We start from the raw sequence: 27750 nt of genomic DNA, 5'->3' as shown, positions 1-27750 counted from the left end.
TCAGCAACAATATACTCAGGTGGGCTGTGGCATTGAGACGACACTCAATTGGTACTAACGGGCCCAAAGTGTGGCAGGAAAATATCCCCCACTGCTTTGCAGCACCACCAACAGCCTGAACCGTTGATACAAGGTAGGATGGATCAATGCTTTCATGCTGTTGACGCCAAATTCTGACCCTACCATCTGATTTTATGTCGCAGCAGAAATCATCAGAGACTCATCAGACCAGGTAATGTTTTTCCAATCTATTTTTAGTCTATTGTCCAGTTTTGTTGAGCCTGTGCAAATTGTAGCCTCAGTTTTCTGTTCTTAGCTTAGGCACCCGGTGTGGTCTTGGTCTTCTGCTGCTGTAGATCAACATCCGTCTCAAGGTTTGAAGTGTTGTGCTGATGTTCAGAGATGCTCTTGTTCTGCAGACCTCGGTTGTAACGAGTGGTTATTTTTAAGTTTTACTGTTGCTGTTCTATCAGTTTAAACCAGTCTGGCCATTCTCCTCTGACCTCCTCTGGCATCAACAACGCATTTGCGCCCTCAGAACTGCAGATCTGCTGCTTACTGGATATTTTCTTTTATTTTCAGGTAATTCTGTGTAAACCCTAGAGATGGCTGTGCGTGAAAATCCCAGTAGATCAGCAGTTTCTAAAATACTCAGATCAGCCCATTTGGCACCAACAACCAATCATGCCATGTTTTAAAATCACTTAAATCACTCTTCATTCTTAAATCATTCTTCCCCCATTCTGATACTCGGTTTGGACTGCAGCAGGTCGTTTATGCCATGTGTTGCTGCCGTCATGTGATTGGCTGATTGGACATTTGCGTTAATGAGCAGTTGGACAATGTACCTAATAAAGTGGCCGGTGAGTGTATATTAAAAGTGTATATTAAATCTTGAACATAAGGCAAAAAAAAAAAAAGTTTTGTGGTCAAAGAAACAAAACGATAAGACAATTCTAAAAAATGTCTCCAAGTATAAATCTTATTTAAAACTAAAAAGACCCTGCAAGAGAGAAACAGCAAACAGCAGATAGAGGGAACGGGAGCGGAAATAACCAACATAAAGCAGAAGCAGATAAGAAAAAAAAAAGGAAAAAAATTATATCAGGAGTCCAAAGCAAAACAGGAAGAAATTAGAAAATGCAAAACAGTCAAGACAGGATGGGGATGGAAGATGTGATGAGTACGACAGAGGAAGACAGAATGAAGGAGTATAGGAGCAGCACTTTCACACAAGCTGCGAGTGAATAAGGAATGAGGAGCGATTGGGAGGAAACCCGTGTGGGGGGAGGGGGGGGGGGTGTGCTGTGGCAGAAAAGAGAGACCCTGGATGATTTCATTACCTCTAAATATGGATTGTGATTTGGAGCATATTTCATTAGGAGGAAAATGTCAATCTCACTTAGAGAGGAGCGTGGGCTGGTGGGCTTTCTGCTGAGGAAAAGGGGGGGGGGGCGATGGAGAGAAAACGATGTTCATTTCAACACGCTTGTGTAAATGGGAAATTTTCAATTTCATTTCAGAGGGAAAGGCTGAAATATACTGTTTCGGTAAGGTGACGGCATGCTATAACCACCAAATGGAAGTCTGCTGAAATGTATTACCCCACAACACAAAACGTGGCCCGGGTAAGAGCCTGTCGAGCTTGAAAAATCTGTACAGATACTTAAGCAAATACAGACAAGTTAAAAAAAGCAGCTACAGGTTACAGCAAGTCTAATTACTACTAAATATATATATATATATATATATATATATATATATACACATACAGTTGATCCATGTTGATCCACTGTGCTACATCAAGTCTAAACTCTTACAGCACTTCATGCTTCCCTCTGCTGACAACTTTTATAGAGATGCGGAATTCATTTTCAAACAGGACTTGGCACACTGCCAATAATACCAATTGGTCTTACATAATATTCAAATTTTCTCAGACACTAATTTTTTCGTTTTTTAATTGGCTGTAAGGCATAATCATCAACAAAAAAAAAGAAATAAAAGCATAAAATGGATCACTCTGTGTGTAATACATCCATGTAATATACGAGTTTCACATTCTTAACTGAATTACTGAAGTAAAGTTCAACTTTTCAATGATATTCAATTTTTTATTAGATGCACTAGTATACAGCATATAGTACTTACTATATGGCCAAAGTTTTACGGACACTTGTTTATCCTTGCAAAATTAAAAAATATATATTAAAAACGAGTCTGAATCTCCTATTAAAGGTCTTTCTGATGTTGTTTATGTGGACTAAAGAGTGGAGGTGTGAATGCCCTATAAGTTCTGGGACCAATTTTTTTTTTAAACAAAAACCTTTCCTAATTGGAAATAATAATAATAATAATAATAATAAAAAACAATACTAAGAATCTTGAGATGGTCATTTGTAACATGACCTTAATGTTTCATAAAGGTCAAATCTGCAAAACAGAGGAAAAATAGAATCAATCCAGGAAGTCAATACATTTTTGTAAACAATTAGAACTAGAATAAAACTGGCAACAGTTGGGAAAAAAGTCCTTAATAGAAAGTATGATAACCGTGGTGTGATGATTAGAAGCCTTTAAAGCCTTTTAAACTAGATATTAATTCTGTAACTGTTAAAACTGATCGATTAATTTAAAAACATACTTTCTGAATGCCTACTATTTATATATTTAAGAATATATTTTTACGAATACAGATTACACTGTACAAATACAGACACTTCTGGGAATGTAGAATTGTATGAACCTGTAGTTCTAATACTTGAGAAAAGGCACAGTCACACTGCTCCAGAGCACACTGTCGGGGGGCTTTTTACTCCTCTAGCTGATGTTTGGCACTGGGCATGGTGACCTAAAGCTGCCCCAGAGCATCCCATTCTACCAGGAAAGCTTTTCTGTGGAGATTATAGAGGCTGTGTGCGCGCACTTCAACACCTGTGCTGACAGAGGATGCACCATCTTAAGGCAGCTGAATCCGTTTCTTCTCAGGAGTGTATATTGAATAAAAACACAAAATGCACTCTGAATTCTACATATACATCTACTGTAGAACATACAGTGCATCTCATAATGTTTGGCTCAAATACTAAATCTAATTAATCAGATGTATTTAATATATATATATATATATATATATATATATATTAACACAACACCAGGAGGGTGAAGACTAGCACATGCCTCCTCCGATACATGTGAATCCAGCCACTGCCTTTTATCCTACAGCTGCTGATGATGTAGTATTGCCGAGTAGCATCACAACGCGATCGGAGGAAAGAGCAGCAACTCGGTTCTAATACATCAGTTCACAGATGCAGCATTGTGCTGATCGACATCACCCTCTGGAGTGATGTGGGAAGAGAGCGCCATCTGCCCACCCAGAGAGAGAAAGGCCAATTGTGCTCTCTCAGGGCTCCGGCAGCTGATGGCAAGCTGCATGTACGGGATTCGAACCAGCGATCTCATTGCCGATCATAGTGGTAGTGCCTTAGTCCGCTAGACAACTCAGAGCCTGTGAACTGAATAATTTATCATTATAATCATTATATTTAAAATATTAGTAATGTCCAGAAAATAATTTACATTTCAGGGCTTCACAGGTTTTTGATTATTTGGGTGGGTTTCATAGTCTTATTAATGTAGTGTATGAAATCTAAGCTTGCTTCTGAGCTTTCAAAATTGCAGAATCTGTAGTGGCCATTCTTCAAAAAGAAAACAAAAGCTGTGCCAGTGGAACTCAACCAGAAACTGATTAGAGACAAAAATCAAACCTTCAGATTACCAAAATCAACTGTGTGAAATATCATCAAAAAAAAAAAGAACACACTGTTGAGCTTATTACATGCAAAAGTATTGGTAGGCCAAGAAAGTCAATCTTTAGACAAGCAATCAATTGTCTGTTAGGCACAGCCTTCAGGACACAGGTGTGTATTTGCCAGGAACTACTGTATTTTTCGCACTATAAGGCACACTTAACATCCTTAAATTTTCCCTAAAAACATCAGTGCACCTTATGCATGAATTTTCCAATCAGGTTGTAGGAAGCAGTAAAGCCAGGAGATTCAGTTTAGTTTCTCCAGCACCGACTGAAGCAGTATTAGCATTAGCCGCTAACTGCGCTAAGTACTAGCACTTTTGCCTTTCAGCGTTGAGTACATTGGCCTGTTTAGTGTGTTAAAACAAGCCATGTGGGACGAACCACTAGCTAACATCACCATGGCTTACCGGAACACTCAGTGTTCCTCAGTGTAGCGCTGTCAGGTTGCATTTACATTCTGCTAGTGCTAGCAGTTAGCTGCCAATGCTAATGTTACCCACCCAGCCTTTGTAAAAAAAAATACATAAAATAAAAATAAATAATCTGGAAATCTAAGCTTAATGATAATAAATGGAATCACTTTACTCACACAAATAAACAGTTTTCAGTCGAGAAATCGAAAAAATACATTAACATCCAGCACTCATTAGAAAGGAAACGTGGTGACTCCCTTGTTCCTTACTAGTGTCGCATAATAAACCTTATTATCCAGTATGCCTTCTGTATGAAAATAGACCAGAAAATAGATGTAGTAACAGTGTAATAGTGTGCTCTATAATCCAGTGCACCTTATAGTGCAAAAATGTGGCACTACTTGCAAAAGACTTCATGAAAAGAAACACAGAGGCTACACTACAAGCTGCAAACCTCTAATCACAAAAAAAAAACAGGATTAGAATTTGAAAAAAAAAATTAAGGTCTCTGGACAGATGACACCAAGATTAACCTTGATGCCAAGAGGCCCAAAACAAGCATGAGCTGATTTGGTTTGATTTGAAATGTAAAACAGTGTAGAAGAGGGACATTATGGAGGGCACTGCAGGTCACTATATTGCTCTTACATTTTCCTGCTATTGTTGCAGTGTCCTGTGTATTCTACTCTACTCTGTGAGCTGAATGCGTTCACACTCTAGTCCACTTGCTACTGACAGCAGAAAACTTAAGGGTTTAGGGTTTTTCCTGCAACTTCAGCATTTCAGTGAAACAAAGGGGAGAAGACATTTTAAAACAAAGATGGCCCTAAAGCAAAGAGAAGGGAGTATGTTTAGCTCTTCTGAGAGTAATTAGAGTGCGGTGTGAGAAGTTCAGACTGATACTGAATTCAGTGCTAATAAGCAGATAAAGCTCAGACGAAGTTTGATTTTTTTTTTTTTATTGTGTTTCTTTACAGCAGCTACAAATTGCTACTCAATTTGAATAATATGCACAGCACTGCTGTTTGTACAGACTGTTAGTTAACACTTTAGTAAGGTCATGTTCAAACAGCAGGTAAAAATGGCCCAAATCTGATCTTTTTTCTCATATGTGACACTGATGTGTATTTTTTGTGTAGGAGTGAACAGCAAAAAAACACTTAGTCTCAATCTGATGAGAATTTTAAATTCTGATTTGGTCCACTTCAGTATGTGGTACTGAAATTCAATATGCATTTCATATGATTTGTTGCAATACGATTTTAAACAGTGTGAGCGGTTCAGAATCAAAAATCAAAAAAACTTTTACCTCAAGAAAAAGGAAGAAAAGCTTGTGAGAAACAGGGAAATGGATGACAGCAGTGAGTGAGTTTTTTTTAGCAGTGGGATACTGAGGTAACAGACTGATGTCTTGGTTAAAAGAAAATTAAAAAGGCTTGTGTCACAACTGTAAAAAAAAAAAACGCCAAAAAACAGTAGCTCGCTGGTTTGAATCCTGGTTATGCAGCTTGCCATCGGCTACCAGAGCCCTGAGAGAGCACAATTGGCCTTGCTCTCTCTAGGTGGGTAGATGGCGCTCTCTTTTCCCATATCACAACAAAAAGGGTGATGTCAATCAGCACAGGGCATCTGTGAGCTGATGTATCAGAACCGAGACGCTGTGCTTTCCTCCGAGTGTGCTGTAATGCTACTCTGCAACGCTGCATCAGCAAGTTCAAAATAAGGCGGTGTCTGACTTCACATGTATCGGAGCAGGCATGTGCTAGTCTTCACCCTCCTGGTGTTTAAGGCATTACTAGTGAGAGGGGGAGTCCTATCAATAGAAAATTATATTCTAATAGTAAAATGGGGAGAAAATTGGATCCATATTTGAAATAAATTTATTTAAAAAATTTGTTTAAACAGCCTATAATAAACACAGATTTGGTGAGAAAAGCTGATTTTGCTAGTCAGCTAGCATGCTTCCAAAATTTACAGAATGTTTTACTAGGCAAAGCAAGCAAAAAAACAAAAAACAACGACGTTTTTTTTTTTTTTTTTTTTTTTACTATTCCCAGTGCTGCAGTGACACACCAAACCACCATGTCAGTGTCACTGCAGTGCTGAAGATGACCCTCCACCCAAATAGTACCTTCTCATTGAGGAACAGGGAGAAATAAGTATAATAAAAGTATGCAGTAGTAACTACAGAATTATAAAGTACTCCTATATGCTTAGTAGAGCTGAAAATATAATAAATATAAATATAACGCACTTAAAGTCCTTTAATTTTACCAAAAATCTTCAGTGTGCCTTATATAGCGGCATTAGCCACTAACCAAGCTAAGCGCTAGCTCTTTCGCCATTCTGTGCGTTTACTGTGTTAAAACAAGCTATGTGGGACGAACCGCTAGCTAATATCACCCTTGCTTACTAGAACACTAGCACTAGCGGTTAGCGGCTAATGCTAATGCTCCAGCCTTAGTGCTGAAGTAATCTGTAATCTAAGCTTACTGTAAATAAACGGAAGCACTTTACTCACCCAAATAAACAGTTTTCAGGACAGAAATCTGTGTAGATTAACATCCAGCGCTCTTCTTATTTCAAAAGAATGTGTTTTTTTTTTTTTTAATAAGAGTTTTGTATTTACTTAGCTTAGCTTTACTTAACTTAGTTAACCTACTTCCGCTCCACCACCCAGCAGCAAGCTTCTGCTGAATTAGAAGGAAAACATGGCAACACCCCTGTTCCTTACTAGTGTTGCTTAATGCGTCTTATTATCCGGTGAGCATTATGTTTAAAACTAGACCAGAAAATAGATACATTCATTGATAGTGCGCCTTATAATATGATGCACCTTATATAGCGCGAAAAATACGGTAGAAACAGTCGTTCACCAGCAAATAGGTTGGGTTTTGGACATTAGTATCCCAGTCAATCAACAGCAACTAGCTAAAACCAGACTAGAATAGCACAGGGTTGATATTAGCCTTATTCATTGTAGCCTTGTCAGTAATTCTAACGTCCTTACCACGGTCACTCATGACAGGAGGAGGTTAATTCTTTCGTCTTGTCCAACGACAGGAAGAACTAAAACTAATTCCTCAGGGTAGCTATGCTGTCTTCTGGTCGCTCAGTCAGACAGAGCTTGAAGCTCCTACGAGTATTTTGTGGACTTCCTCAGTTTGCCGAAATTCTTTTCATTAGGCTCCAACTTTGCATTGGTGGGCTCTCTCAAGGGAATCCCACTCTCCACAGAGAAGTTACACAAGCCCCAGATCAGCAGCTGTCTCCCCAGCTGAATTTATTTTAGAAATGAGCTCGGGAGAAGGGCTCTCCAGAGCTCTGTTCTTCCTTCCTCTAACAGAGAACCAAGATTTCTACACAAAACCCAGTGTTCTCCTTAAGCCACCCAGTGAAGCACAGCTTTAGGTCCTGAGGGCTTTACGTAAAAAGCATAGGCAGATGTACAACGATCAGCCATACCTTTAAAACCACCGTCTCCATTATGTAAAATCTGTGTATCCTGTTATGATTGTTTCTACTATATCATATCATATCGTACAATCGCTTATTTTATCAATATGTTGCGTCAAATAGCAATATTTTGATTACAACGTAGGCTCTCTAAACTCTCTAAGACTTGCCTCTCAATTTGACTTACTAAATTAACTGCTTCATTACTCCACATGGTGGCGCTAACCAAATGAATAGGGTAAGCATTCTGTATTTTAGGGTAAGAATATTTTATTTTATCATCAGTAATACAGATGACGTGAATTATCATAGAGTAGTTTGAGCTATATCGAGTATCACAGGATCACCGTATCATGAAATGACTTTAGTTTTGGCAACAAATGCTCATCAGATACTGTTTCATAAAGATCCAGCTAATTTACAACTCTGTTTTTATGGCTCAGAAACTGTTTTTCATTTAAAACTAGGCTGATCCGAGGCTTTCCCTCCAGGTGTCACACAGATAATTGCAAATATCACTCGCTGTAGAACCACAAGTCCAAGGGGTGGTGGGGTTGGATCAGATCCAGCCCCACCTCCTGGACTTGTGGATTTGCAAAGACAACCATCTCAGTAATTGCAGCAGCATTTCCTCCATTTTTGCAATTTGTTGAGTGATTATTTACCTAATCAACTAGCATTAGCTTTTAGCCTTTCAGCCTTTTCTTTATATTCTCCCTAGGTAGATGTTGCGTTTAGGTTTTTCCCCCCATTCTATGACACCTTAAATATATGTATTTATATTAACCAGTTTTCCAGAGACATCAGTACAATGTCACCTACTTGTTAAATATCATCACAGTCAAGAAACATATTTGCATGTCCATAATGTGAAATAATGTCAAAGGAAAAACCTTCTTAATTTCAGTGGAAGTTCCCCAAAGGTTGTTTTAGAGCATTTCTATTGGCTGTTTATTAAAAAACATATAGCAAAAACTTTGGGAATAACTGCCAGATTCCGATTTTTTTTTTAACAACGATATTCTAAAGAATGGAAAATGAAAATGTTAACATAAGGCACATAATTCGAGTGGACGCACCTATTTTTATTTCTATTTAAAACTGTGAACTGCTAGCCTACATTCGTAACAATACAAATGTATTTCCCAGAGGCTCCTTTAGATAGGCTATCCCAGTTCTAGGTCATCTTTTGGCAGCATCCCCACTTCCCTCCCTCCTTCCCTCTCCTCCACCTGCATTATTCCCTCATTCCTGCAGCACCTGGTGTCACTACGCTGCTTTCGCGCCTTGGGACAGCGAGATGAAAACTGCGGAGAACGGCAGAGGCATATTCTGGACTTATCTCCTAGTTGTAGCGCTGGAGATAACAATAGAAAAGTTGAGTTGAGACACTTAAAATGCATAAAACTTTGCTGTAGGTAAAGTTTCGAGCTTCTTGTACGGCTCGGAAAGAAGACAACGGCCTTGGCGCGTGATTTCTGCTGGTCTGTGCAAAGAAATCCAACATTTTTCACACATTTTTCCATGACTCTATTCTCTTTAAATGTCATTCGGATTGTCATTAAACTCGGCATGAGGCCACTTTGGCCTTTCAAAGCGTGTCGACACATTGAGGTGTTATCAAACGTCTGCAATGGGAACAGCGGGTCCGGCCGAAAGCTTTTGTTCTCTGGCGGTAAAGCGCACCGCTTCCTGCTCGGGAGAGGCGCGAGCGATAAGAGAGACACAAAGGAAAGAAGGCGAAACTCAGGTGGGACCTCTGGAGGCAGCTCAAGGGCGCTGAGGAGTGGTTTGGAGGTCACACGTGTGTAATTAATGATTCGTCCAGGCGGCCACATGCAGAGGAATGCTGCGAGCTAGCTGGCACTGAGTGCAGCCGGCACAGGCTTGACGGCACAAGCTCTTCAAAATGGATGTGTGTGTGAGAGAGCAGAGAGAGCTGAGTGAGAAAGTGTGCCATGGGTATAGAGTTTCGTTTCTTGCTTGCTTGCTTTAATTGTGTTCCATTTTCTCAGCAACATTGTTATCCCAAAGTGTGGGAAGGTTTGGTGCCCCCTGAGTTGTTACCTGCTGACAGCAGGCAATGACAGAGTTGCAGAGTCCTTAGGGGAGAGCAGAGACCAATGAAAGGTCTGGAATAGTGTCCAGATTTTACCTCAGGACATAAAACACTCAGGAACTCACAGATATTATAAATAGACTGTGCGGACCTCCTCTGGGTGCCTTGCTTAAGAACATGGCAATGAGCTGCTGAACAGCACCAACAATGAATTAGCAAACACATAATGGATAAAGGGGCTCTTTCCCAACCCTCTGAAGTATGGCAGAGTTGAGCTGTCTCATTAGCCCTAACAAGGCTGTTAAGCCTTGCTGGATAATTCTGAGTATACACCTACGAGACGCTACATTACAGCCACGACACAACCCTAAAGAACATCCCCTCCCTTTCCACCCCTCCACCAATCCGTGCTTCACGTGCACGCAAGCAAGCCAGCAAGAGCAGGCGTCGAAAGTTCCCATGATGTCGCTTCCTCTGGCCGAGTCTTGGCTCGTCTCCAGCGACTCTCTGTAAACTGGCCGCGTAGCCGAGGCCACCGCAGGAATACCAATGCGGCAGGCGCTGAAGCCTCGTATCCCCAGTGCGCCTCGCTGCACGTAGCCCGAGCCAGCGGCGCAACTCAGTCCTGCAGGAACAGCAGCGCAGCGAATGATACGCTGGTGGGAGGGAAGCAGAAGGTTGTAGTCAACAATGTTGAGCCGCATGTGTAGGCTGCCCTTCAGAGACTTAAGCCCACAGCAGCAGCAGCATGTTGATCAACTAAACGCTTGGCCTGACCAAAAGCAGCGATTAAGTCAACAGGCGTGGGCCAATCACTGTGAGCTTTCGGCTCTGCTGGATCCAGGTTCCTACATACACGGTATGTGAGAGAAAAGGAAGGACTGCACCAGACATAAAAAGTGCAAATAGTAGTCCTAATATTACTTTGTATGCACTGTACAATCTCAAACTATGATTCGCTGCTGCTCTACATTCCCTTCCATCCATGCCATCCAAGAAAAAAAAAAAAAAACATGAAAAATATGTAGAGTGCCATTTCTAGTATAAGTCAGTTTCTAGTAGATAAAAAAAAAAAAAACTTATTTGTAGCTATAACTGTCTTGCATGCCAAACTACACAAAATAGGGACCTTCAAAGGACAAATGGAAAACATTAATGATGCAAGAAAGGAAAGTTGAAAGAAAAAAGTTGACATTGTAACAAGTATTATTTAAGAGCACAGTCTTTCAAGAATTCACATTCCTGCGGTCCTTCGAAGCTCCTACAGTCCACTACAGAGATTGTTATTCACGTTTCTAGCCTCGCACGAAAGACTTGCTTCACACACATGCATTTCTGGACGAGCTAAAAGATACTAAGAACCTTTAGAGGGACCTTTAAAGAATAAACGGAAAAAGAATGTGATAAGTAGAAAGTAAAGAAAATGTCAAACTGCTAACAAGTTGAATCAGTACAAAAAGTACTATTAAAAATGGCATTTCTTGCTGCATAGCTTCACTTACAGATGGGAAATTAGTGGAGTAATTTGTGCATCAAGCTTACCTTAAAGGACACGCTTTTTACAAATGCATCTCTCTCTCTCTCTCTCTCTCTCTCTCTTCTGAGATATTATAATACAGCACAAAATGATCTAATCTCCCAAACCTAAAACAACCCTACACTTTTATTACTGTACTCTCACAATAACATTGGGTAAATTCCATCATAAAACAAATTAATCATGATTTTAATTCATTTTTTATTTCATTTTGCCAATCTAATGCTGATATTCCTTATAAAATCACTCCTAAAAACTGAAATTTATCCAGCAATATGCTTAGTTTAAAGGACCAATTTATACTTCTGTGTCAAAAAAATCCAGCGACAGTGCGCTATGCAGCGTTTATACTTCTGCTTGCGTGTAGCAGCACCTCTGCATCGCACTGTAGTTTAAACTGCGAAGGCAGGAAAGTGCGGGTGGGAACGCGAGGCCCAGTGGACCAATCACAGCTGCGGCTGTCCGCGTTGAGTGACGCATAGTTACATTTTAAAGAGGTGCGCATCGAGCTATGACGTAGGGTCGATGTAGAAGTATAAATTGGCTTTAAGCAGTATTTTTTGGTTGCAATTCAAAAAAAGGTATCGAAAAAAAGTATTGTTTGGCTATCGGTATCAAAAAAAAAAAAAGGTACCCAGCCCTAATCAAGAGCAGAATTCACTTTTTTTAATGCGAATGAGAATGGCCACTCCACTGTATCTAGCCAATCAGGGAAGAGCAGGCAGGTACATCCTACGAATGTCTCATACAGAATACTGTTCAATAGTGTTGGAGACAATCTTCCGAAGACAATATTTATTACTTAACTGAAGCAAGTGCTACTAAACAGCCCTGTACACGTGTACAGATCTCTGACACACTTCAGCAGTATAACTCAGTCTGGATATATGAGCTCTGGTAGAGCAGATCTAAAAAAAATACACAGTTATCAGCCCCATTCACACCCAGCGAAGAAGCACTCTAAACTAAAGGAGACAGACTCATCTCCGCAGCTCAGCAGCCATCTGGCTGAGAAAACAATATTTTCACGTTCCTGTTCTCCGTGTCTAATAAAGACAGATACAAATCGAGACAAGAGTCTTTTGCACGCTGAAATCATCAAACTGGAAACAGCTAAAAAAAAAAAAATACATTTTTGTGCAAAATAATACAGTAATAGTTACTAATAATTTTAAAAATGTCTGTCAAAGGGCATCGAGGAAGGTGAATCAAGGAATCAGCGTTAATAAATCTTTATACATTTGTTTTCTATTTTGTGATTAACTATTAAAAATTAACCTGTAAAAAAATTACCGCTTATTACCATATTTTAGGCATTTTTTACTTTACATTACATTACATTACATTAGGCAGATGCTTTTGTACAAAGCGACTTAAAAAAGTGAAGTACAAAGTAATGGAAGTTAAAGGTAAAAACATCTTTAGATAGGGCCTAAAGGAGGTCAAAGGGGAATAATAGGATAGAGGAGTGAAGGAGGGGAAGAAGGAAATGAGGTTAGAAGTAGTTAGTGTGTTAGAGGTGTTAAGAGAGTAAGTGCTCTTTGAAGAGCTCGTCTTCAGGAGTTTATTAAAGATAGCGAGAGATTCTCCTGATCTGGTAGTGGAAGGTAGTTTGTTCCACCATTGGGGAACTCTGTATGAGAACAGTCTGGATTGCTTTGTGTGAATGTTTGTTTGGTAAAGCGAGGCGACGTTCATTGGAGGAGCGCAGCGGCCAGGAGGTAGCGTAAGCCTTCAGGAGTGAGTGCAGGTGTGAAGGAGCTGTTCTGTCATCACCTTGTAGGCGATTGTAAGAGTTTTGAATTTGATGCGAGCATCAACTGGTAGCCAGTGGAGCTCAATGAGCAGCGGGGTGACATGTGCCCGTTTTGGCTGGTTGAAGACCAGACGTGCTGCTGCATTCTGGATCATTTGGAGTTGTTTTATGACACAGGCCGGAAGGCCAGTTAATATGGTATTGCAGTAGTGTTGAACCAGGAGTTGGGTGGCCTGTTGCGTCAGAAACGGTCAAATTTTTCTGATTTTATAAAGCGTGAAGTGGCAGGATCGAGCAACTGAGGCCACACGGTGCGTGAAGGAGAGCTGGTCATCAACCATAACACCCAGGTTCCTAGCAACCTTTGTCGGTGAGAGAGAGAGAGTCGATGCTTATAGAGAAGTTGTGTTGAAGTCTCTCAGTCTTTGAGAGATTTAGTTGAAGGTGATGCTCCTTCATCCATGAGGATATGTCTTAGAGAATTTTAAGGTGCACTATCAATAAACATCTATTTTCGGGTCTATTTTCATACACAAGGTGCACCAGATTATAAAGTGCATTATTTTTTAAGTCAAACAAGTGCTGGATGTTAATCTACACAAATTTCTCTCCTGAAAACTGTTTATTTGGGTGAGTAAAGTGCTTCTGTTTATTTACAGTAAGCTTAGATTTCCAGATTTACACTAAGGCTAGCCCGACAGCGCTACAATGAGGAACCCTGAGTGTTCTGGTAACCCAGGGCGATTTCAGCTAGCGGTAAACGAGAAGGCTACAGTCTGATATACTCACTTTAAATTGAAAAAGAGCTTACCAGTACTTATCTAGCTGTAAGCGGGTAATGCTAATGCTGCTGCAGCAGCGCTAGTCAGGGTTGGAAGCAGGATACAGACCAATAATATTCAACTCTGAACGGTGAAAGAGCTAACTAGCACTTAGCTTGGTTGGCGAGTCATGCTAATGCTACTCCAGCAGTGCTAGCAGGGGTTGGCAGCAAGATACAGTTTGATATTCTCGCCTGTGAACGGCGAAAGAGCTAACTAGCCCTTAGTGAAGTTAGCAGGTAATGCTAATGCTGTTCCAGGAGTGCTAGCCGGGGTTGGGAGCCAGATACAGGCCGATAACACTCACCTCTGAACGCCAAAAGAGCTAACTAGCGCTTATGGTGGTTAGCGGGTAATGCTAATGCTGCTACAGGAGCGCTAGTCAGGGTTGGAAGCAGGATACAGACCAATAATACTCATCCTGAACGGTGAAAGAGCTAACTAGCGCTTAGCGTGGTTGGCGAGTCATCCCAATGCTACTCCAGCAGTGCTAGCAGGGGTTGGCAGCAAGCTAAAGTTTGATATTCTCATCTCTGAATGGCAAAAGAGCTGAGTAATGCTTAGTGTGGTTAGCAGGTAATGCTAATGCTGTTCCAGGAATGCTAGCTGGGGTTGAGAGCAAGATACAGGCCGATAACACTCACCTCTGAACGGCAAAAGAGCTAACTAGCACTTAAAGGATTGTAAATGCACCATAAAGTGTGAAAAATACGGTAATCACCTTCAGTGACTAACTTTGTTTCTATGCAAAATTACCAGTTCCAGTCACTACTGTGCCCTGACATGTTCTCAACTACAGGAAACACAGTCAAAAAAAAAAAAAAAAGGTTGGCACTGAACTCTGAGAACGCAGACATGCTTGTTTGTCTCAGTAACTGATTAAGGAAGTACAGAGTGTGGGAAGTGGGGGAAGGTGGAGCTCCCGAGTTTACCCTTATTTCCCTTAATTACAGACGGGTGTTGCTGATGAGGAAACACTACTGGCACTGTTTAAGCACTGCTCTCACAATGGGGGAGAGAGATGATGTATATAAGGGTATATAAGACTGTAAGGGTTACTAAGAGAGACTTGTTGGTAAAAATGACAAAATTTTCGAACCCATTAAAAAGTTTATGATTGTTTCGGGTACTGAGCAGTTTTACATCATGAATATTTTCTTTATAATCAGCAGCGACAGAAACAGCACTACTTTCACATCATTACTTTCTCTGACAAAATACATGATGTAAACAAGGAATCTGTCAGTTGCATTGATCTGCAGGGTAATGACTAATGTCTGATCACATTCAAAAATTAATTTTACTATAGCACACTGCAGTGGTGTGCAGTGAGGCCCATCTAACCCTTCAGAGATGGGGTGACAAAAAGTCCATGTAAATAATTACATAATTTTTAATCAGGAAATATATAATATAATTATTTTAAGTGTAAGCATTTATTTTATAAATTAACAAAAAAAAAACAGCAACTAATTCAAAGCATTAATCTGTGTTTTTGAGTTGCTATAGGACTCTTATCTGACTGACAGAGGCTTTAACCAATCAAAGCTTTTTAAAATGGCTTCTGCCCACGTGTCTGCTGCCCCTTCTCCTGATTTTGAGAAGGGTGTAGTAATGAATCTATTAGACAAGTCATAAGGACAATCTAACCAATCAGATTCATGATTTCTCTCCGGGGATGGGGTCATGACTATCTAACCCCTTCTCTGCGCTCGGATTAAGGGGTTATGCTACGTAGCGCGCATGCGGGATTGATTAAATATTTAGCTAACTATCATGGAAATAAGACAGATATTGTGTTATATTATATTATGAAGCCGTTCTAAAGGCTACCCTTCAACGTGAAACTAAGTAATAGGCTGCCTGACTGGTGAGATTTATGTGTACTTAATGTTTTGGCTGCTCTGGCGTCCTGTAGGCAAACACGAGTGATCTTTGTTGAACGCCTGTACTTGCAGGCAAATTAAGCATTGATTGTTGAGTCTATTGTATACGTTTGTGGTTTGTAGCTGTATTTGTGGGCAGTTAATGTGTATTAAGTTCACATAACTCACTCAAGACAGAGAATATATAGTTAGTGTAGTATTTATCAATGTGTCGGTCGGGGGGGTGGAGGGGGATGTGTTAGGTCAGGGAGGGTGATTGCAGAAGGGGTACCCACTATCTTCACTGCACGCCACTGGCACACTGTATATAACTAAGCTTTTACAGTCAAGGTAACAGTGATCATACAGCCAGCTACACCCAGCCTAACAGACCTCTGAAGCCCTGTCATCACTGTGTTTCTCAGGGCATGCCTCTAATAAGAACTCTGGGGTCATGCTGGAATTCTGAGTAAAAAAGAAAAAAAAAATGATAAAATAAGTCTTTTATACAAATGTTTCAGACTCTGGCTCTCCAGAATTAAGAGGATTACGTCATTGTGCAGTCGGCACTCGACACTGAATCTAAAATGCTTTGACAGCTTCTTAAATGAGCAGTTAGCCCACTGCTCAAAATACAGCCAATTAATCTGAAAGCATTACTGAAGAGAGAAGAAACTCCTTCACTACAATTTACAAGCCTGATATCAAATTATAGAAAATCACAGTTTCTGCTGTTAAAGATCACGTTAATGTTAATGAAACAATGTTTTCTTTTCTTGCGCCTAATACTACATTTTATATGATCTAAAATTCCTTGTATGTTTAATGGGAGATGAAGCCAATGTGGGGCGCTGGAATAAAAAATGCATGATTGTAAGGATTGGTTGTAAGGATTTCTGAATTAGAACTTAATCAGTATAAAAGGCCGTTTTCACACCTGTATTTTGTTTCTATGGTCCGGATCAGTTGATGCTCTTTTTAAGTGGAGCATTTTCTCTCTCGTTTGGTTTGGTTTCACACAGGCACAAACCTAATCGCACCAAAATGCTCTCCAATAAAACACGCGAGCACAGATTGTCTCCACAGATTGGTCCGAGCTGTCTGGCACGTGAGCAAGAAAGTAATATAGTGAGATAATTCTGTGTTTCATAATGCACGTATATCTGCTGCGTGCGTACAGACCAGGCTCTTAGTGTGTAAACAGCATGGAGCAGCAGAGACAGTGTTTGTTCATAGCAGTAAATGATCTGGCTAATATATATAAATGCTCTAAATAATAATAACATTTGAGATTTGGGAGAAACGTTGTCCGTAGATTACAGAAAAAAAAAAAACAATGATCATTTTACTCAAACATTTACCTATAAAAAGCAAAATCAGAAACTTATTTCAATATTTGTTTCCACCACAGACTCCTCTGAGCCCAGAGAATTCAATGCCACTTTTGAGTATAGTTAACATAAGGCTTCTGTTTTGCAAAGAAGAGTAGCATTTGTGAAACACAGGGGTTGGACAATGACAGTTTTGGACAGTTCTGGTGGAAACAGGAGAGTTGAGGTGCACATTGAATTCTGCCGTGATTTGGGCAGCCGTGGTTTTATGTTTTTTGGATTCAATCCGGGTTAGCACCCGAACATCCCTTTCAGACAGCTTCCTCTTACAGCGTCCACAGTTAATCCTGTTGAATGTGGTTCGTCCTTCTTGGTGGTATGCTGACATTACCCTGGATACCGTGGCTCTTGATACATCACAAAGACTTGCTGTCTTGGTCACAGATGCTCCAGGAAGACGTGCACCAACAATTTGTCCTCTTTTGAACTCTGGTATGTCACCCATAATGTTGTGTGCGTTGCAATATTTTGAGCAAAACTGTGCTCTTACCCTGCTAATTGAACCACCACACTCTGCTCTTACTGGTGCAATGTGCAATTAATGAAGATTAGCCACCAGGCTGCTCCAATTTAACCATGAAACCTCACACACTAAAATAAAATAAACAAATACTTAAATTAAATAAATTAAAATAAACAAATATTTAATAAATGTGATTTATAATTATTGGAGTATTTAAAACACATTACAGGCCTGTAACTCCAAAGATTTAAATATGTACACTCTCAAGCAAGTGCACAAGCACTTTCACGCACACACACTCGCAGCTTCTTCTCTGGCACACTCCCAAAATTACCCTGACTGGTGTCTTCTCTGAGGTTCGTCTAAAAAATGTGTTATTTTTGCTCCAGCAATATGCTCCACTGAGCGCGAGCCAAGCACTCCAACCCAATCAATCTCAGGCTGTTAAGTAACAAAGCAAAAGCATCGATTACAAACTAACTTTCAGCGTCTGCCGTCGCTGTGTGTACAGTGCAGCGATGAGGCAGCCGGTGCAGCCGGGCCGGCGCATTTCCCACACCGCGAGCAGAGAGGTAACGAATCCTCCATTACGCCGCTCTCTCTCGCTCTCTCACTCACTCGTCTCCAGCGGGGAGCTGATAAACAATGCTTCCATAATTCTCGTCCCTTTAAATACGGCCTCGTGTTGCGAACACAGTGCGGGTTTACCATCGCCACGTTCATTAAGATAATTATGTTTATTATGATCATGATGACGACGACGCAGCCACCGCTGATGAGGAGGACAAAGCTGATTTGCATTATGTTCTCTCAGCGCCATGTGCCTCAGAGTTCCAGCTGATGCTTGGTGTTAATGATCAAAACCAACACACACATACATAAAAAAAAAAACACAGACACACACTCACAAACACACACAAATTAACACACACACACATCCACTCAGCAGATGGAGCAAGCACTGCCAAAAGCTAAAGCATCCAGTCATCTCTTCATAGCCAGGCCTTAATAAAGGGTCCGGAACGTGTGTAAATGGAGAGTCTAGGCTCCACTCGTCGGGAAACGACGCAAAGAACTTCAAACACACAGCACAATAAGTACCTCCCTGACACACACACACACGCGCGCACGCGCGCCGACCCACTCTGCTTCTCTCTTTGTATCCAGCGCACACTCTCGCACATCTATCAAATGAGCGACAGCCTTCTATTACACCCCAAAAGCAGTCTTTCTGCGCTCGTTTTCCGCACTTATTTACCCGGAATTTCCACTCTCCCCGATCTACACTCATTTAGCCTTTCACAACAAGATCCAAGTCACCCCCCCGACCCACTCTCTACCCACCACTCCGTCACGTATTTCAGAGAAAGCAGAGGAAAGAGGAAAAGAAAAAAAAAAATAGAGGCGAAAGGAGGGGCAACAGAGAGCCAGAGAAGGAGGCTGAGGGAAAGAAATAAGAGAGAGAGAACAAAATAGAAAGAGAGAGAGAATCTCTTCCCTCTTCCTTTCCCACTGGATGATTTTCACATCAGATGCTTCAGGGGCTGCTGCTCCACTTCTGTCTCCTCTCACACAAACATCTTGTGTAACATTTTCAGCCTTTGCAGGAAAGAAATAGAGGAAACAAAGCTAAAGACAAGGGGGCTTAGACCAGAGCCTTGCTGGCACACCTACAAACAGTGAGAGAAGTGCACATATGAGGGGTACCATGTTCCCACTTGGGTTCTAGCTCTGTCTTTGTCTCGGTCTCTCTCTGAATACTCCAGAATTTCCCTCTGCAATAAATAAAGTATCCATTAACCTCTCTCTCCCTCTCTGTGGATACTCTAGAACTTCTCTCTGCGATCAATAAAGTATCAATCTCTGTCTCTTTGTCTCTCTTTCGGTCTCTCTCTCTGTCTCCGTCTTGCTGTCTATCTCTGGATACTCCAGATTTTCCCTCTGTGATCAATAAAGTATCTATCAATCTCTGTCTCTCGCTCTCTGTCCCTCGCTCTCCGTCCCTCGCTCTCTGTCCCTCGCTCTCTGTCCCTCGCTCTCCGTCCCTCGCTCTCCGTCCCTCGCTCTCCGTCCCTCGCTCTCCGTCCCTCGCTCTGGATACTCTAAAATTTCTATTTGCAATCAATAAAGTATCTATCAAGCTCTGTCTGTCTATCTATGTCTCGCTGTCTCTTTCTGGATACTCCAGATTTTTCCTTTGTGATCAATTAAGTATCTACCAATCTCTGTCTCTCGCTCTCCGTCTCTCGCTCTGGATACTCTAGAATTTTCCTCTGCAAACAGTAAAGTATCTATCCATCTCTTTGTCTGTCTCTCGCTCTCTCTGTCCCTCGCTCTCTCCGTCTTTCTCTTTTTGTCTCTCTCTCTTTGTCTTTATCCCTCCTCACACCACCTCCCACCTGAGCCCCCCTACACAGAACTGGATGTAACACTCATCCTAGGTTTCAGCCATCTGGCCTCAAAGGGCATCTATTTATCTGTCAATAAGCATCTATAATTCAGGAAAGTGTCCATTTGAGCACTCTGGCCAACACCTCCCCAAGCATCGCACTAATCCATCCTCCTCACTCGTCCATCTCTCTCTCTCTCCCTTTCTCTTTCTCTTTCTTTCTCTCTCCTTCTCTCCACTGCGAATATTCCTTCCATCTTCCTCTCTGTCGCACAGGTTGAGCAACATTTCCTCTTGATAAATCTATCTGCGGGATCTATTTGATGTCCGCCCAAGTCCTCTTCCCCTCCCTCCTCACTGCTCTCACTCTCTTTCTCTCTCTCTCTCTTCCTTTTCAATTCTACTGCTCCAAATGTATCCTCACACCCCCATTTACACACACACACATACACGTTTCCAACACCCCACCATGTTCATGAAATTCTCCCAACACCACAGGACATCCATGTAGGCCTTTGAAGCCTGCGTGAAAGCAGCTTTGTTCAGGTGGGAAGCATTCCTATCGGGAGGTTTTGATGCTGCACTCAGCCGAGCGCAGGAGCACGGATATTTCCAGCGGACAGGACAGCATTTCAAAAGGGGCCGGTCAGGAAGAGCACGGCGCTGAAGTGCGGAGCTGTTGAGAAGCGAGAACGTGGGTAATTGGGTGGGTAGTACTTTGATAGGAGCCAAGGGCCTGTGGACAAGGTGTGCTAAATATAGAATAGCCAAGAGCTTAGCATCAGGAGGAGTCAGAGACCCTGGATAACCCTCAACACACACACACACACACATACTTACATGCAGACAGTCAGACACACACACACACACGAAGCACGCACACGCACCTGCTAGGCTGTTTGGGCATCTTTAAAGCTTGAGTATCATCAGACGGTGGCCAGGGAAAGCTGATATCTATACTCTTTCAATTATTCATCACCAAACATATCATTTCAGCCCAACCTCAAAGAGAGGCTGTTAGGCCTGCAGCCGCACGACTGTATTCACACCGCATGGGCACTTAAACACACACACACACATGTACACCACATGATAAGCACTCAAGATACCATCACACCAAAAGAAGCATGGTGTTAGCCCACCTCCAAGCGGCCGGTGTCCGGCTGGAAGCCGCGCGCAGGGTCTTCCGTGGTCACTCGGCACTGGATGGCATATCCGTTGATCCGGATCTTATCCTGCTTCAGACCCAGCTCAGGCAGACTGCGGCCCTCGCACACCCGCAGCTGAGCGTGCACCAGGTCCACACTGGAGGAGAAAAAAAAGAGAGAGACAGAGGGGAAAAAAAATACATTAAATCCAACATACATAAACAAATAATAATAATTATTAGTAGTAGTATCTGCCTTTAGATTTCACCATTTAAGCCCATTTTAGGATTGGCACCTATGTGTGAATGTTTGAGGTCATCACTATGATAATGGGTTAAATGCAGAAGCTGAATGCTGTACTCAAAATTCTGTACTGTTGTACAATAGCTATTAAGGTTACTTAAGGCTATTAAGTATACCCTTTCAGTAAATACATGCAAATGAACGTAGCATAATCAAGTTGTCAGGTTTCTGGGCTGTCGCTGAAAAACAAAAAGAGTTTGAGCTTCCTTCAAAGATTTTCTATAGGGTTTAGGTCCGGGTCTTCAAAACCTTGATATGCTTCTTATGGAGCCACTCCTTGGTTATCCTGGCTGTGTGCTTTGGGTCATTGTCATGTTAGAAGACCCAGCCACAACCCATCTTCAATGCTCCAACTGAGTTTTTGCTAATTGGCAGGTGTTAAAATACTAATTTGCTGCAGTAACACAAATAAATTATTACAAAAATCCAGCGTGCAGAGGATATAGTGGTTACCCCTTCTGCAAGGGAGTAGAGGTTAGACAGCCATGGCCCCGCCCCTGGAGTGAAAATCACGAATCTGATTGGTTAGATTGTGCTATGACTTTGCTAACAGACTCATTACTACACCCTTCTCAAAATCAGGAGAAGGGTCCACGCAGACACGTGAGCAGAAGCCATTTTAAAAAGCTTTGATTGGTTAAAACCTCTGTCAATCAGATAAGAGTCCTATAGCAACAAAAAGAAAAAACACAGACTAATGCATTGAATTAGTTGCTGTTTTTTATTTTAGTTAATATATAAAATAAGTCCATACACTTACAATAACTATAATATATATTTCCTGATTAAAATTTATGTAATTATTTACATGCACTTATTGTCAGGGTTAGAAGGGCCTCACTGCTCACCACTGCAAAAATCATACATTGTGATTTCTGGATTTTTATTTATTTCTTTTTTAAGATTATGTCTCTCACAGTGAATATGCACCCAAGATGAAATTTTCAGACCCCTCCAAAGTCGCAGGGTGTTTAAATACTCAATTCCCTCACTGTATTTACTGACAGCATGATGAAAATGCTATTCTTGTGCTCACTTGAATGGATAATAATTTACTCATACAGGAAAGGCTGTTCTTGGCTGTTTGAGTATTTTTATAGATGTAAAATAATAAAAAGCAGCAAATATCCAAAGCTTTTTCAATCCTGCATTTGTAAAAATGACGTGTGTAATTGTGCAATCGATCCACAATTTGGATAAAGTGTTTTTGTGTGAAAACTAGGGCTGGCCCGAATAGCGTTTTTTGAGCTCCGGATATTCGGCACTGATTCGAAGCGAATATTCGAATATTCGTTTTTAAAAAAAGAGGTAAAAAAATAAATTAAAAAAAGCAAATCACGGCCCCTTTAATCCACTGAAAAATGTTCAATTTGCTCTGACCGACGAGACATATTCACCCCGGATTTTTGGTGTTTTTATCCCCCATATATTTTCTGTGTTTTTAGCTCAGATTTCTTTGTGTTTTCATCCCGGAATTTCTTCTGCCCCACACGCGGCTTATCCGCTGCGTAAGCAGGCTAGGAGGCTGCTGCTGCACGGTTTCTCCGCTGCGCAAGCCAGCCCAGTAAATTGCTGTTTGTGTTTTCACACTTAGGCTATTTGCTTAAAAAAACAAACAAAAAAAAAACGTTTGTTCAGGAAGTATTTTATATTCTTAAACATTGTTAATTATATTAGAGGACAGTCATTGTAAACTGTACTTGGTCTATTTCGGTTAAAGGTTTTGTGCAGGGCATATTACTGATTTTGTATTTTTGCACTTGGGCTATGAGCTCAATATTAAATATTTCGTTTGTTTAGAAATTATTTTATATTTTTAAACCATGTTAAATTATATTAGAGTAGAGGAAAGTCATTGTTAATGACGTTATTGTACTTGGTCTATTTCGGTTTAAGGATTGTGCAGGGCATAGCCGTATTACTGATTTTGTATTTTTGCACTTGGGCTATAAGCTCAATATTAAATATTTCGTTTGCTTAGAAATTATTTTATATTTTTAAACCATTTTAAATTATATTAGATAAGAGGAAATTCGTTCAGACATCATTTTTGTAGGCCAGGCTTTTGTAACCGATTTAGCCCCTACTGTTGCCACATTACCCCTTACGTTTTATTATATAAATCAGTTTCGAAGAGCCTGCATTTTTTTTTATCATGTATAATAGAGGTCTGCACGAGACTGATTTTTAAACCCACTCTTCCACGCTCCCGCGTTTCTGTCTCGTTACCGCTCCGCAAAAAAATTGCTTCTTTTAATCCCGCGCCCGCCCGCCACATAGTGCGGTCCCGTTCCTTACCCCAGTCCAAACACCATCGGTGTGTGCGTGTGTGTGTCGGTCCATCCTGCGCGTTGAGAGTTTTCTTTAGTTTTTTTTTTTTTACAATTATTACAGTTTTCTTAACTATTTATTAATTTGCTCCCGCATCGTCTGGATTAAACTCCCGCTCCAGCCAATAACAGTTCAGTTCTGTCCCGCGCGTAAGATATTCTGACGGCACCCGCGAAAACAGAAGTGGTTAGAGTGAGGTGGAACTCTGGAAAGGAGAAAAAAAACGAATATCCGAATACCAAAATTAAAAACCGAATACCTACTCAACGAACGAATATCCGAATACCCGAATATTCGGGTCCAGCCCTAGTGAAAACAAACCAGCGATAATGAGCTCCTCCCCAAACAAGCGCGTAATCAACTCTATCTTTTGGGGGGGAAAAAATTGCCGAGATTTTTAATCTTAGTGTAAATGCGACACTACACTACACGACACTAATATCACGAGACGAGACGAGACACGATATTGGGTTCACGAGAACGAGACGAGACGAGATTTAAAAATAAAATTTTAAAGAAAACCTAAAAAATGAAAAATGGCTTGAAAACTGGAGTTTTATTTGACAAAATCCTATAACGCAAACTTAACAGACTGGTTTCTCTCACACATTGCTTCTATAAGAAATAGAAATAATACTTTTCTAGGTCTTATATAGTGCAAACAATAAGTGCAAACCACAAAAAGTCATTAAGACTATAGTTTGTGTTTTTTCTCCTAAATCTCTTGTAATTTAACTATGCATAACCATAACCAGTCACATTAAGATTATGCTTGAAGTGAAACAGAGACAGAACATTTTTTTAAACACAGTACAGAGTTAAGGGATTAGTACAGCTGCCTATGAAACAGTTACGTGTAGGATTTACTTACAGTATTTACATATGGGTTGTGTCTTGTTGGTCACTCTGTTAGCGTTTATTGTTTTCACTGGAGCCAAAATGCAGCCAGACATACAACTTAAAAGTAGCAGAAGCATCTTTTACACAAATGCCCGAATTTTCCTCTTCTGCTGGGAGCTGCTCTCGCTGCTCAGCCACCACACTCTATCGCTATCGCTACTGGGTTGCCAGATCCCTCTTAAAAAGTCCACACTTAACTGTTTTGTTTTGCCCCGCGAGACAGGTTTAAGCCTGACGAGAAATATCGTCCGTTTTAATCTCGCACCCCTAGTAAATGCTATAACCTGGTATCACTGAGTAAGAACAGTTGTACATACATAGCTTCTCAAAATTGTACTTCTCAAAAAGCTTTACCTGATTTAAAAAAAAAAAAAAAAAAAAAAGGGATTAAAAAAAAAAAAAAAAAAAAAAAGTCACAACTCTGTGGGTGATTGTGCACTGACCAGACAAAAGCATCGATTTTATATCAGTGCAGAGTTATCCTTTCTCTTACACTCCTCCTTTCTCTCTCTCTCTTTCTCTCTCTCTGTGCGTCACTCACACACACAAACACTTAGAATCTACCAAAAAGGATTCTCTACACACATCCTCTCCCTTCTAAAACTTCTGCAGGTGGGCTGCACTGTGGTGACATTCACACCAGCTGTGTGAGAGCTAAGGGGGAAGATGCCTTCACGCTCCAGCACCTCACTATTATACCAGTCTGACAGCACCCCCTCCTTCACTCGACAGCACCTTTACCTGACAAAGAGCAGCAGACAGACAGACTGAAAGAGAGTCAGAAACAGAGAGAGGGAGGATAAAAGTGAGGGAGTTTGTGTTTATTGTGAGAGAAAGTTAAAGAAGTGTAAGAGAAAGAGAATAAGGCCCGGAATTACACTGTGACAGCTACCCGCCAACAACAGACAGCAAGACAGCAGCACAGCGGCGCGCTGCCACGGCCTGCAGATACTCTACCCTCAGCTCCGTTCCCACCAAAAACCTCCACAATTAAATCACTCTCCGCTCCAATTGGATAAGCTGGTCATTTCCACGTCTGATTGCTGGTCTTACTCAGCAGGACTGGCCGCCTCGATGAGGAGGAATGAGTCCTCTGCAGTGGAAAGGTAGATTTATTGAAGAGCTCTATACAATCACACTGATTCGTTTTCACCTCGCGGGAAAGGACAGAACAGATTCAAGGGTTTTACACAAGCTCACACTCAACTCAAGAGTGTGTTATATGTAGAGCTGGGTGATATGGCCCAAAATAAAAATCTGCATTTTTTTTTTTAAATCCGGTTTTTCATTTTAATCGATTTTTCCCCCTACTAAAAATCAAACTACAAATGATAAAGAAATGGTTTAAAACAGGTTTTAATTTTGTTTTCATCTAAATTTTCTCTTTGTGGTTAAAGTGCAACCAGAAACAACCAATTGTAAAAACTATTGTAATTAGGGAGAACATCTAGTAACTTTTAGAAAGCTTTTACCAACATTGTTTAGATACTGACACAATGCACCCTCAAACTTAAAAAATAAATAAATAAATAAATAAATAAACACGCCCTCAAAAACAAATAGAAATAAATAAAATGGTGCCCTTTTTGATAAAACGTTTTGACAAAATATGCATTATTATTACCATTTTGTAACGTATGCATATTTCTATTTCTATGGCACATTAGTCACTTAATCAAATGTCATCGCACCCTTAACTTTGCTCTGTTAATTATTTAATGACCATTAGCAACATCTATTGCACTGCTCCGTTTACAGATAGATCTTTACCTTGTATAGTAAGTTTTTTTATAATTGTATAATTTTAAAATGTTTTAATTTATGTTTACATATGTTTCTTATTGTATTGTGTTGTTGTTGCTGGATGCCTACATTTCTTTGGGATAAATAAAGTATCTATCTATCTGTCTGTCTGTCTGTCTGTCTGTCTATCTATCTATCTATCTGTAATGACAAAACTAAAAACAAAATTAAATCACTTAATTTGTAATTCAAATTTTTAATTTAGCACGGGTCATGTTACAAAAATTAAATATAAATTAAAAAGGCTTTTTTCCCATTTCATTTTATTACCATATGGGTATTTCAAAATCTAATCTAAAATGAAAAGGCTAATTGTGAAAAGAAAAATGAAAGCTTCACTTTGGCCTTGCCTTTTTTTGATGAACTGCATAATAAATGTCAAAAATACAATCAGAATGCAATGATAACATTTTTATTTATTAGTGCTTGCAATGGGTTACCTCCCATAGCTATGTTCTCCTGGTTCTTATCGCTGTAATTTAAAAAAAATTGATTTTAGTCTGGACTTGTAACATCCAAGGCAACATGCACTTTCATTTTAATTTTAAAATTAGCTTAAAGAAACGCATCCTGCCACCCCTCATTTTTCACCCGTGACTGGATTTTCTAAAGAGCCCAATTTGGCGGGAAAACCGTGAACCTGGCAACTCTGTCTACAGTTTACACCACAAAGGTGGGAATGATTCTCTATAATTCTCTCCTGATTCTCCATCCTGTGATCACATCTCTGTAAAGCTGCTTTGCAGACAGCAACAGCTGTGACTGGTTCACTGATCCTCGCACACGCTTTTAAAAAAGTTTAAACATGCACAATAGCGCAGGGTAGAGCTTAGATCCGGTACGTTCTGCCCGAGCCCGACCACACCCGACCTATAAACTGTCATTATGAGCCCGCCCGATCCGCCCCATAAAAAACTGGCTGTTTTCGGGCTGTCTGAACGAGAGAAATATGATCAGAATTATGTTAATTAACACTGCAACATAGAAGCATAGAATTATTATTTAATTAAAATTATTTTTAGGAACAGCTACATACAGTGCTGCAAGTTCACGTCCACGTGCACCCAGAGCTACATGATTAGAACATTTTTCATTTTTATTATAGTTTAATTTAATTTTGTTTTTATTTTTTCTCCAACAGTTCAGTAAGTTTTAAGTCGTTTTCAGAGTGGGCTTGCTAGTTTTTATTAGTTTTCACACATCTTAACAGAGAGATCAATCTAAGAAACAAACGAGAGAGAGAGAGAGAGAGAGAGAGAGAGATTTGCGTGTTCTGGTGTCTGAGATATTCACAGGTA

General features: G+C 40.5%; 1 protein-coding gene across 1 annotated transcript in view; it reads right to left on the bottom strand.

Annotated features, from left to right (window-relative positions):
• The window catches only part of pcxa (pyruvate carboxylase a), a 265459-nt gene that overhangs the window by 149589 nt on the left and 88120 nt on the right, over positions 1-27750 (bottom strand). The window contains exon 9 of the mRNA XM_049466645.1: positions 21110-21272. Within this exon, the coding sequence (XP_049322602.1) occupies positions 21110-21272 (163 nt within the window). The remainder of the gene's footprint in view (positions 1-21109; positions 21273-27750) is intronic.

This window comes from Astyanax mexicanus, chromosome 17 (assembly GCF_023375975.1).
Source record: "Astyanax mexicanus isolate ESR-SI-001 chromosome 17, AstMex3_surface, whole genome shotgun sequence".
Taxonomy (NCBI): domain Eukaryota; kingdom Metazoa; phylum Chordata; class Actinopteri; order Characiformes; family Acestrorhamphidae; genus Astyanax; species Astyanax mexicanus.
Note: the sequence above shows the minus strand (reverse complement) of the source record. Positions and strands in the feature narration are given on the sequence as shown.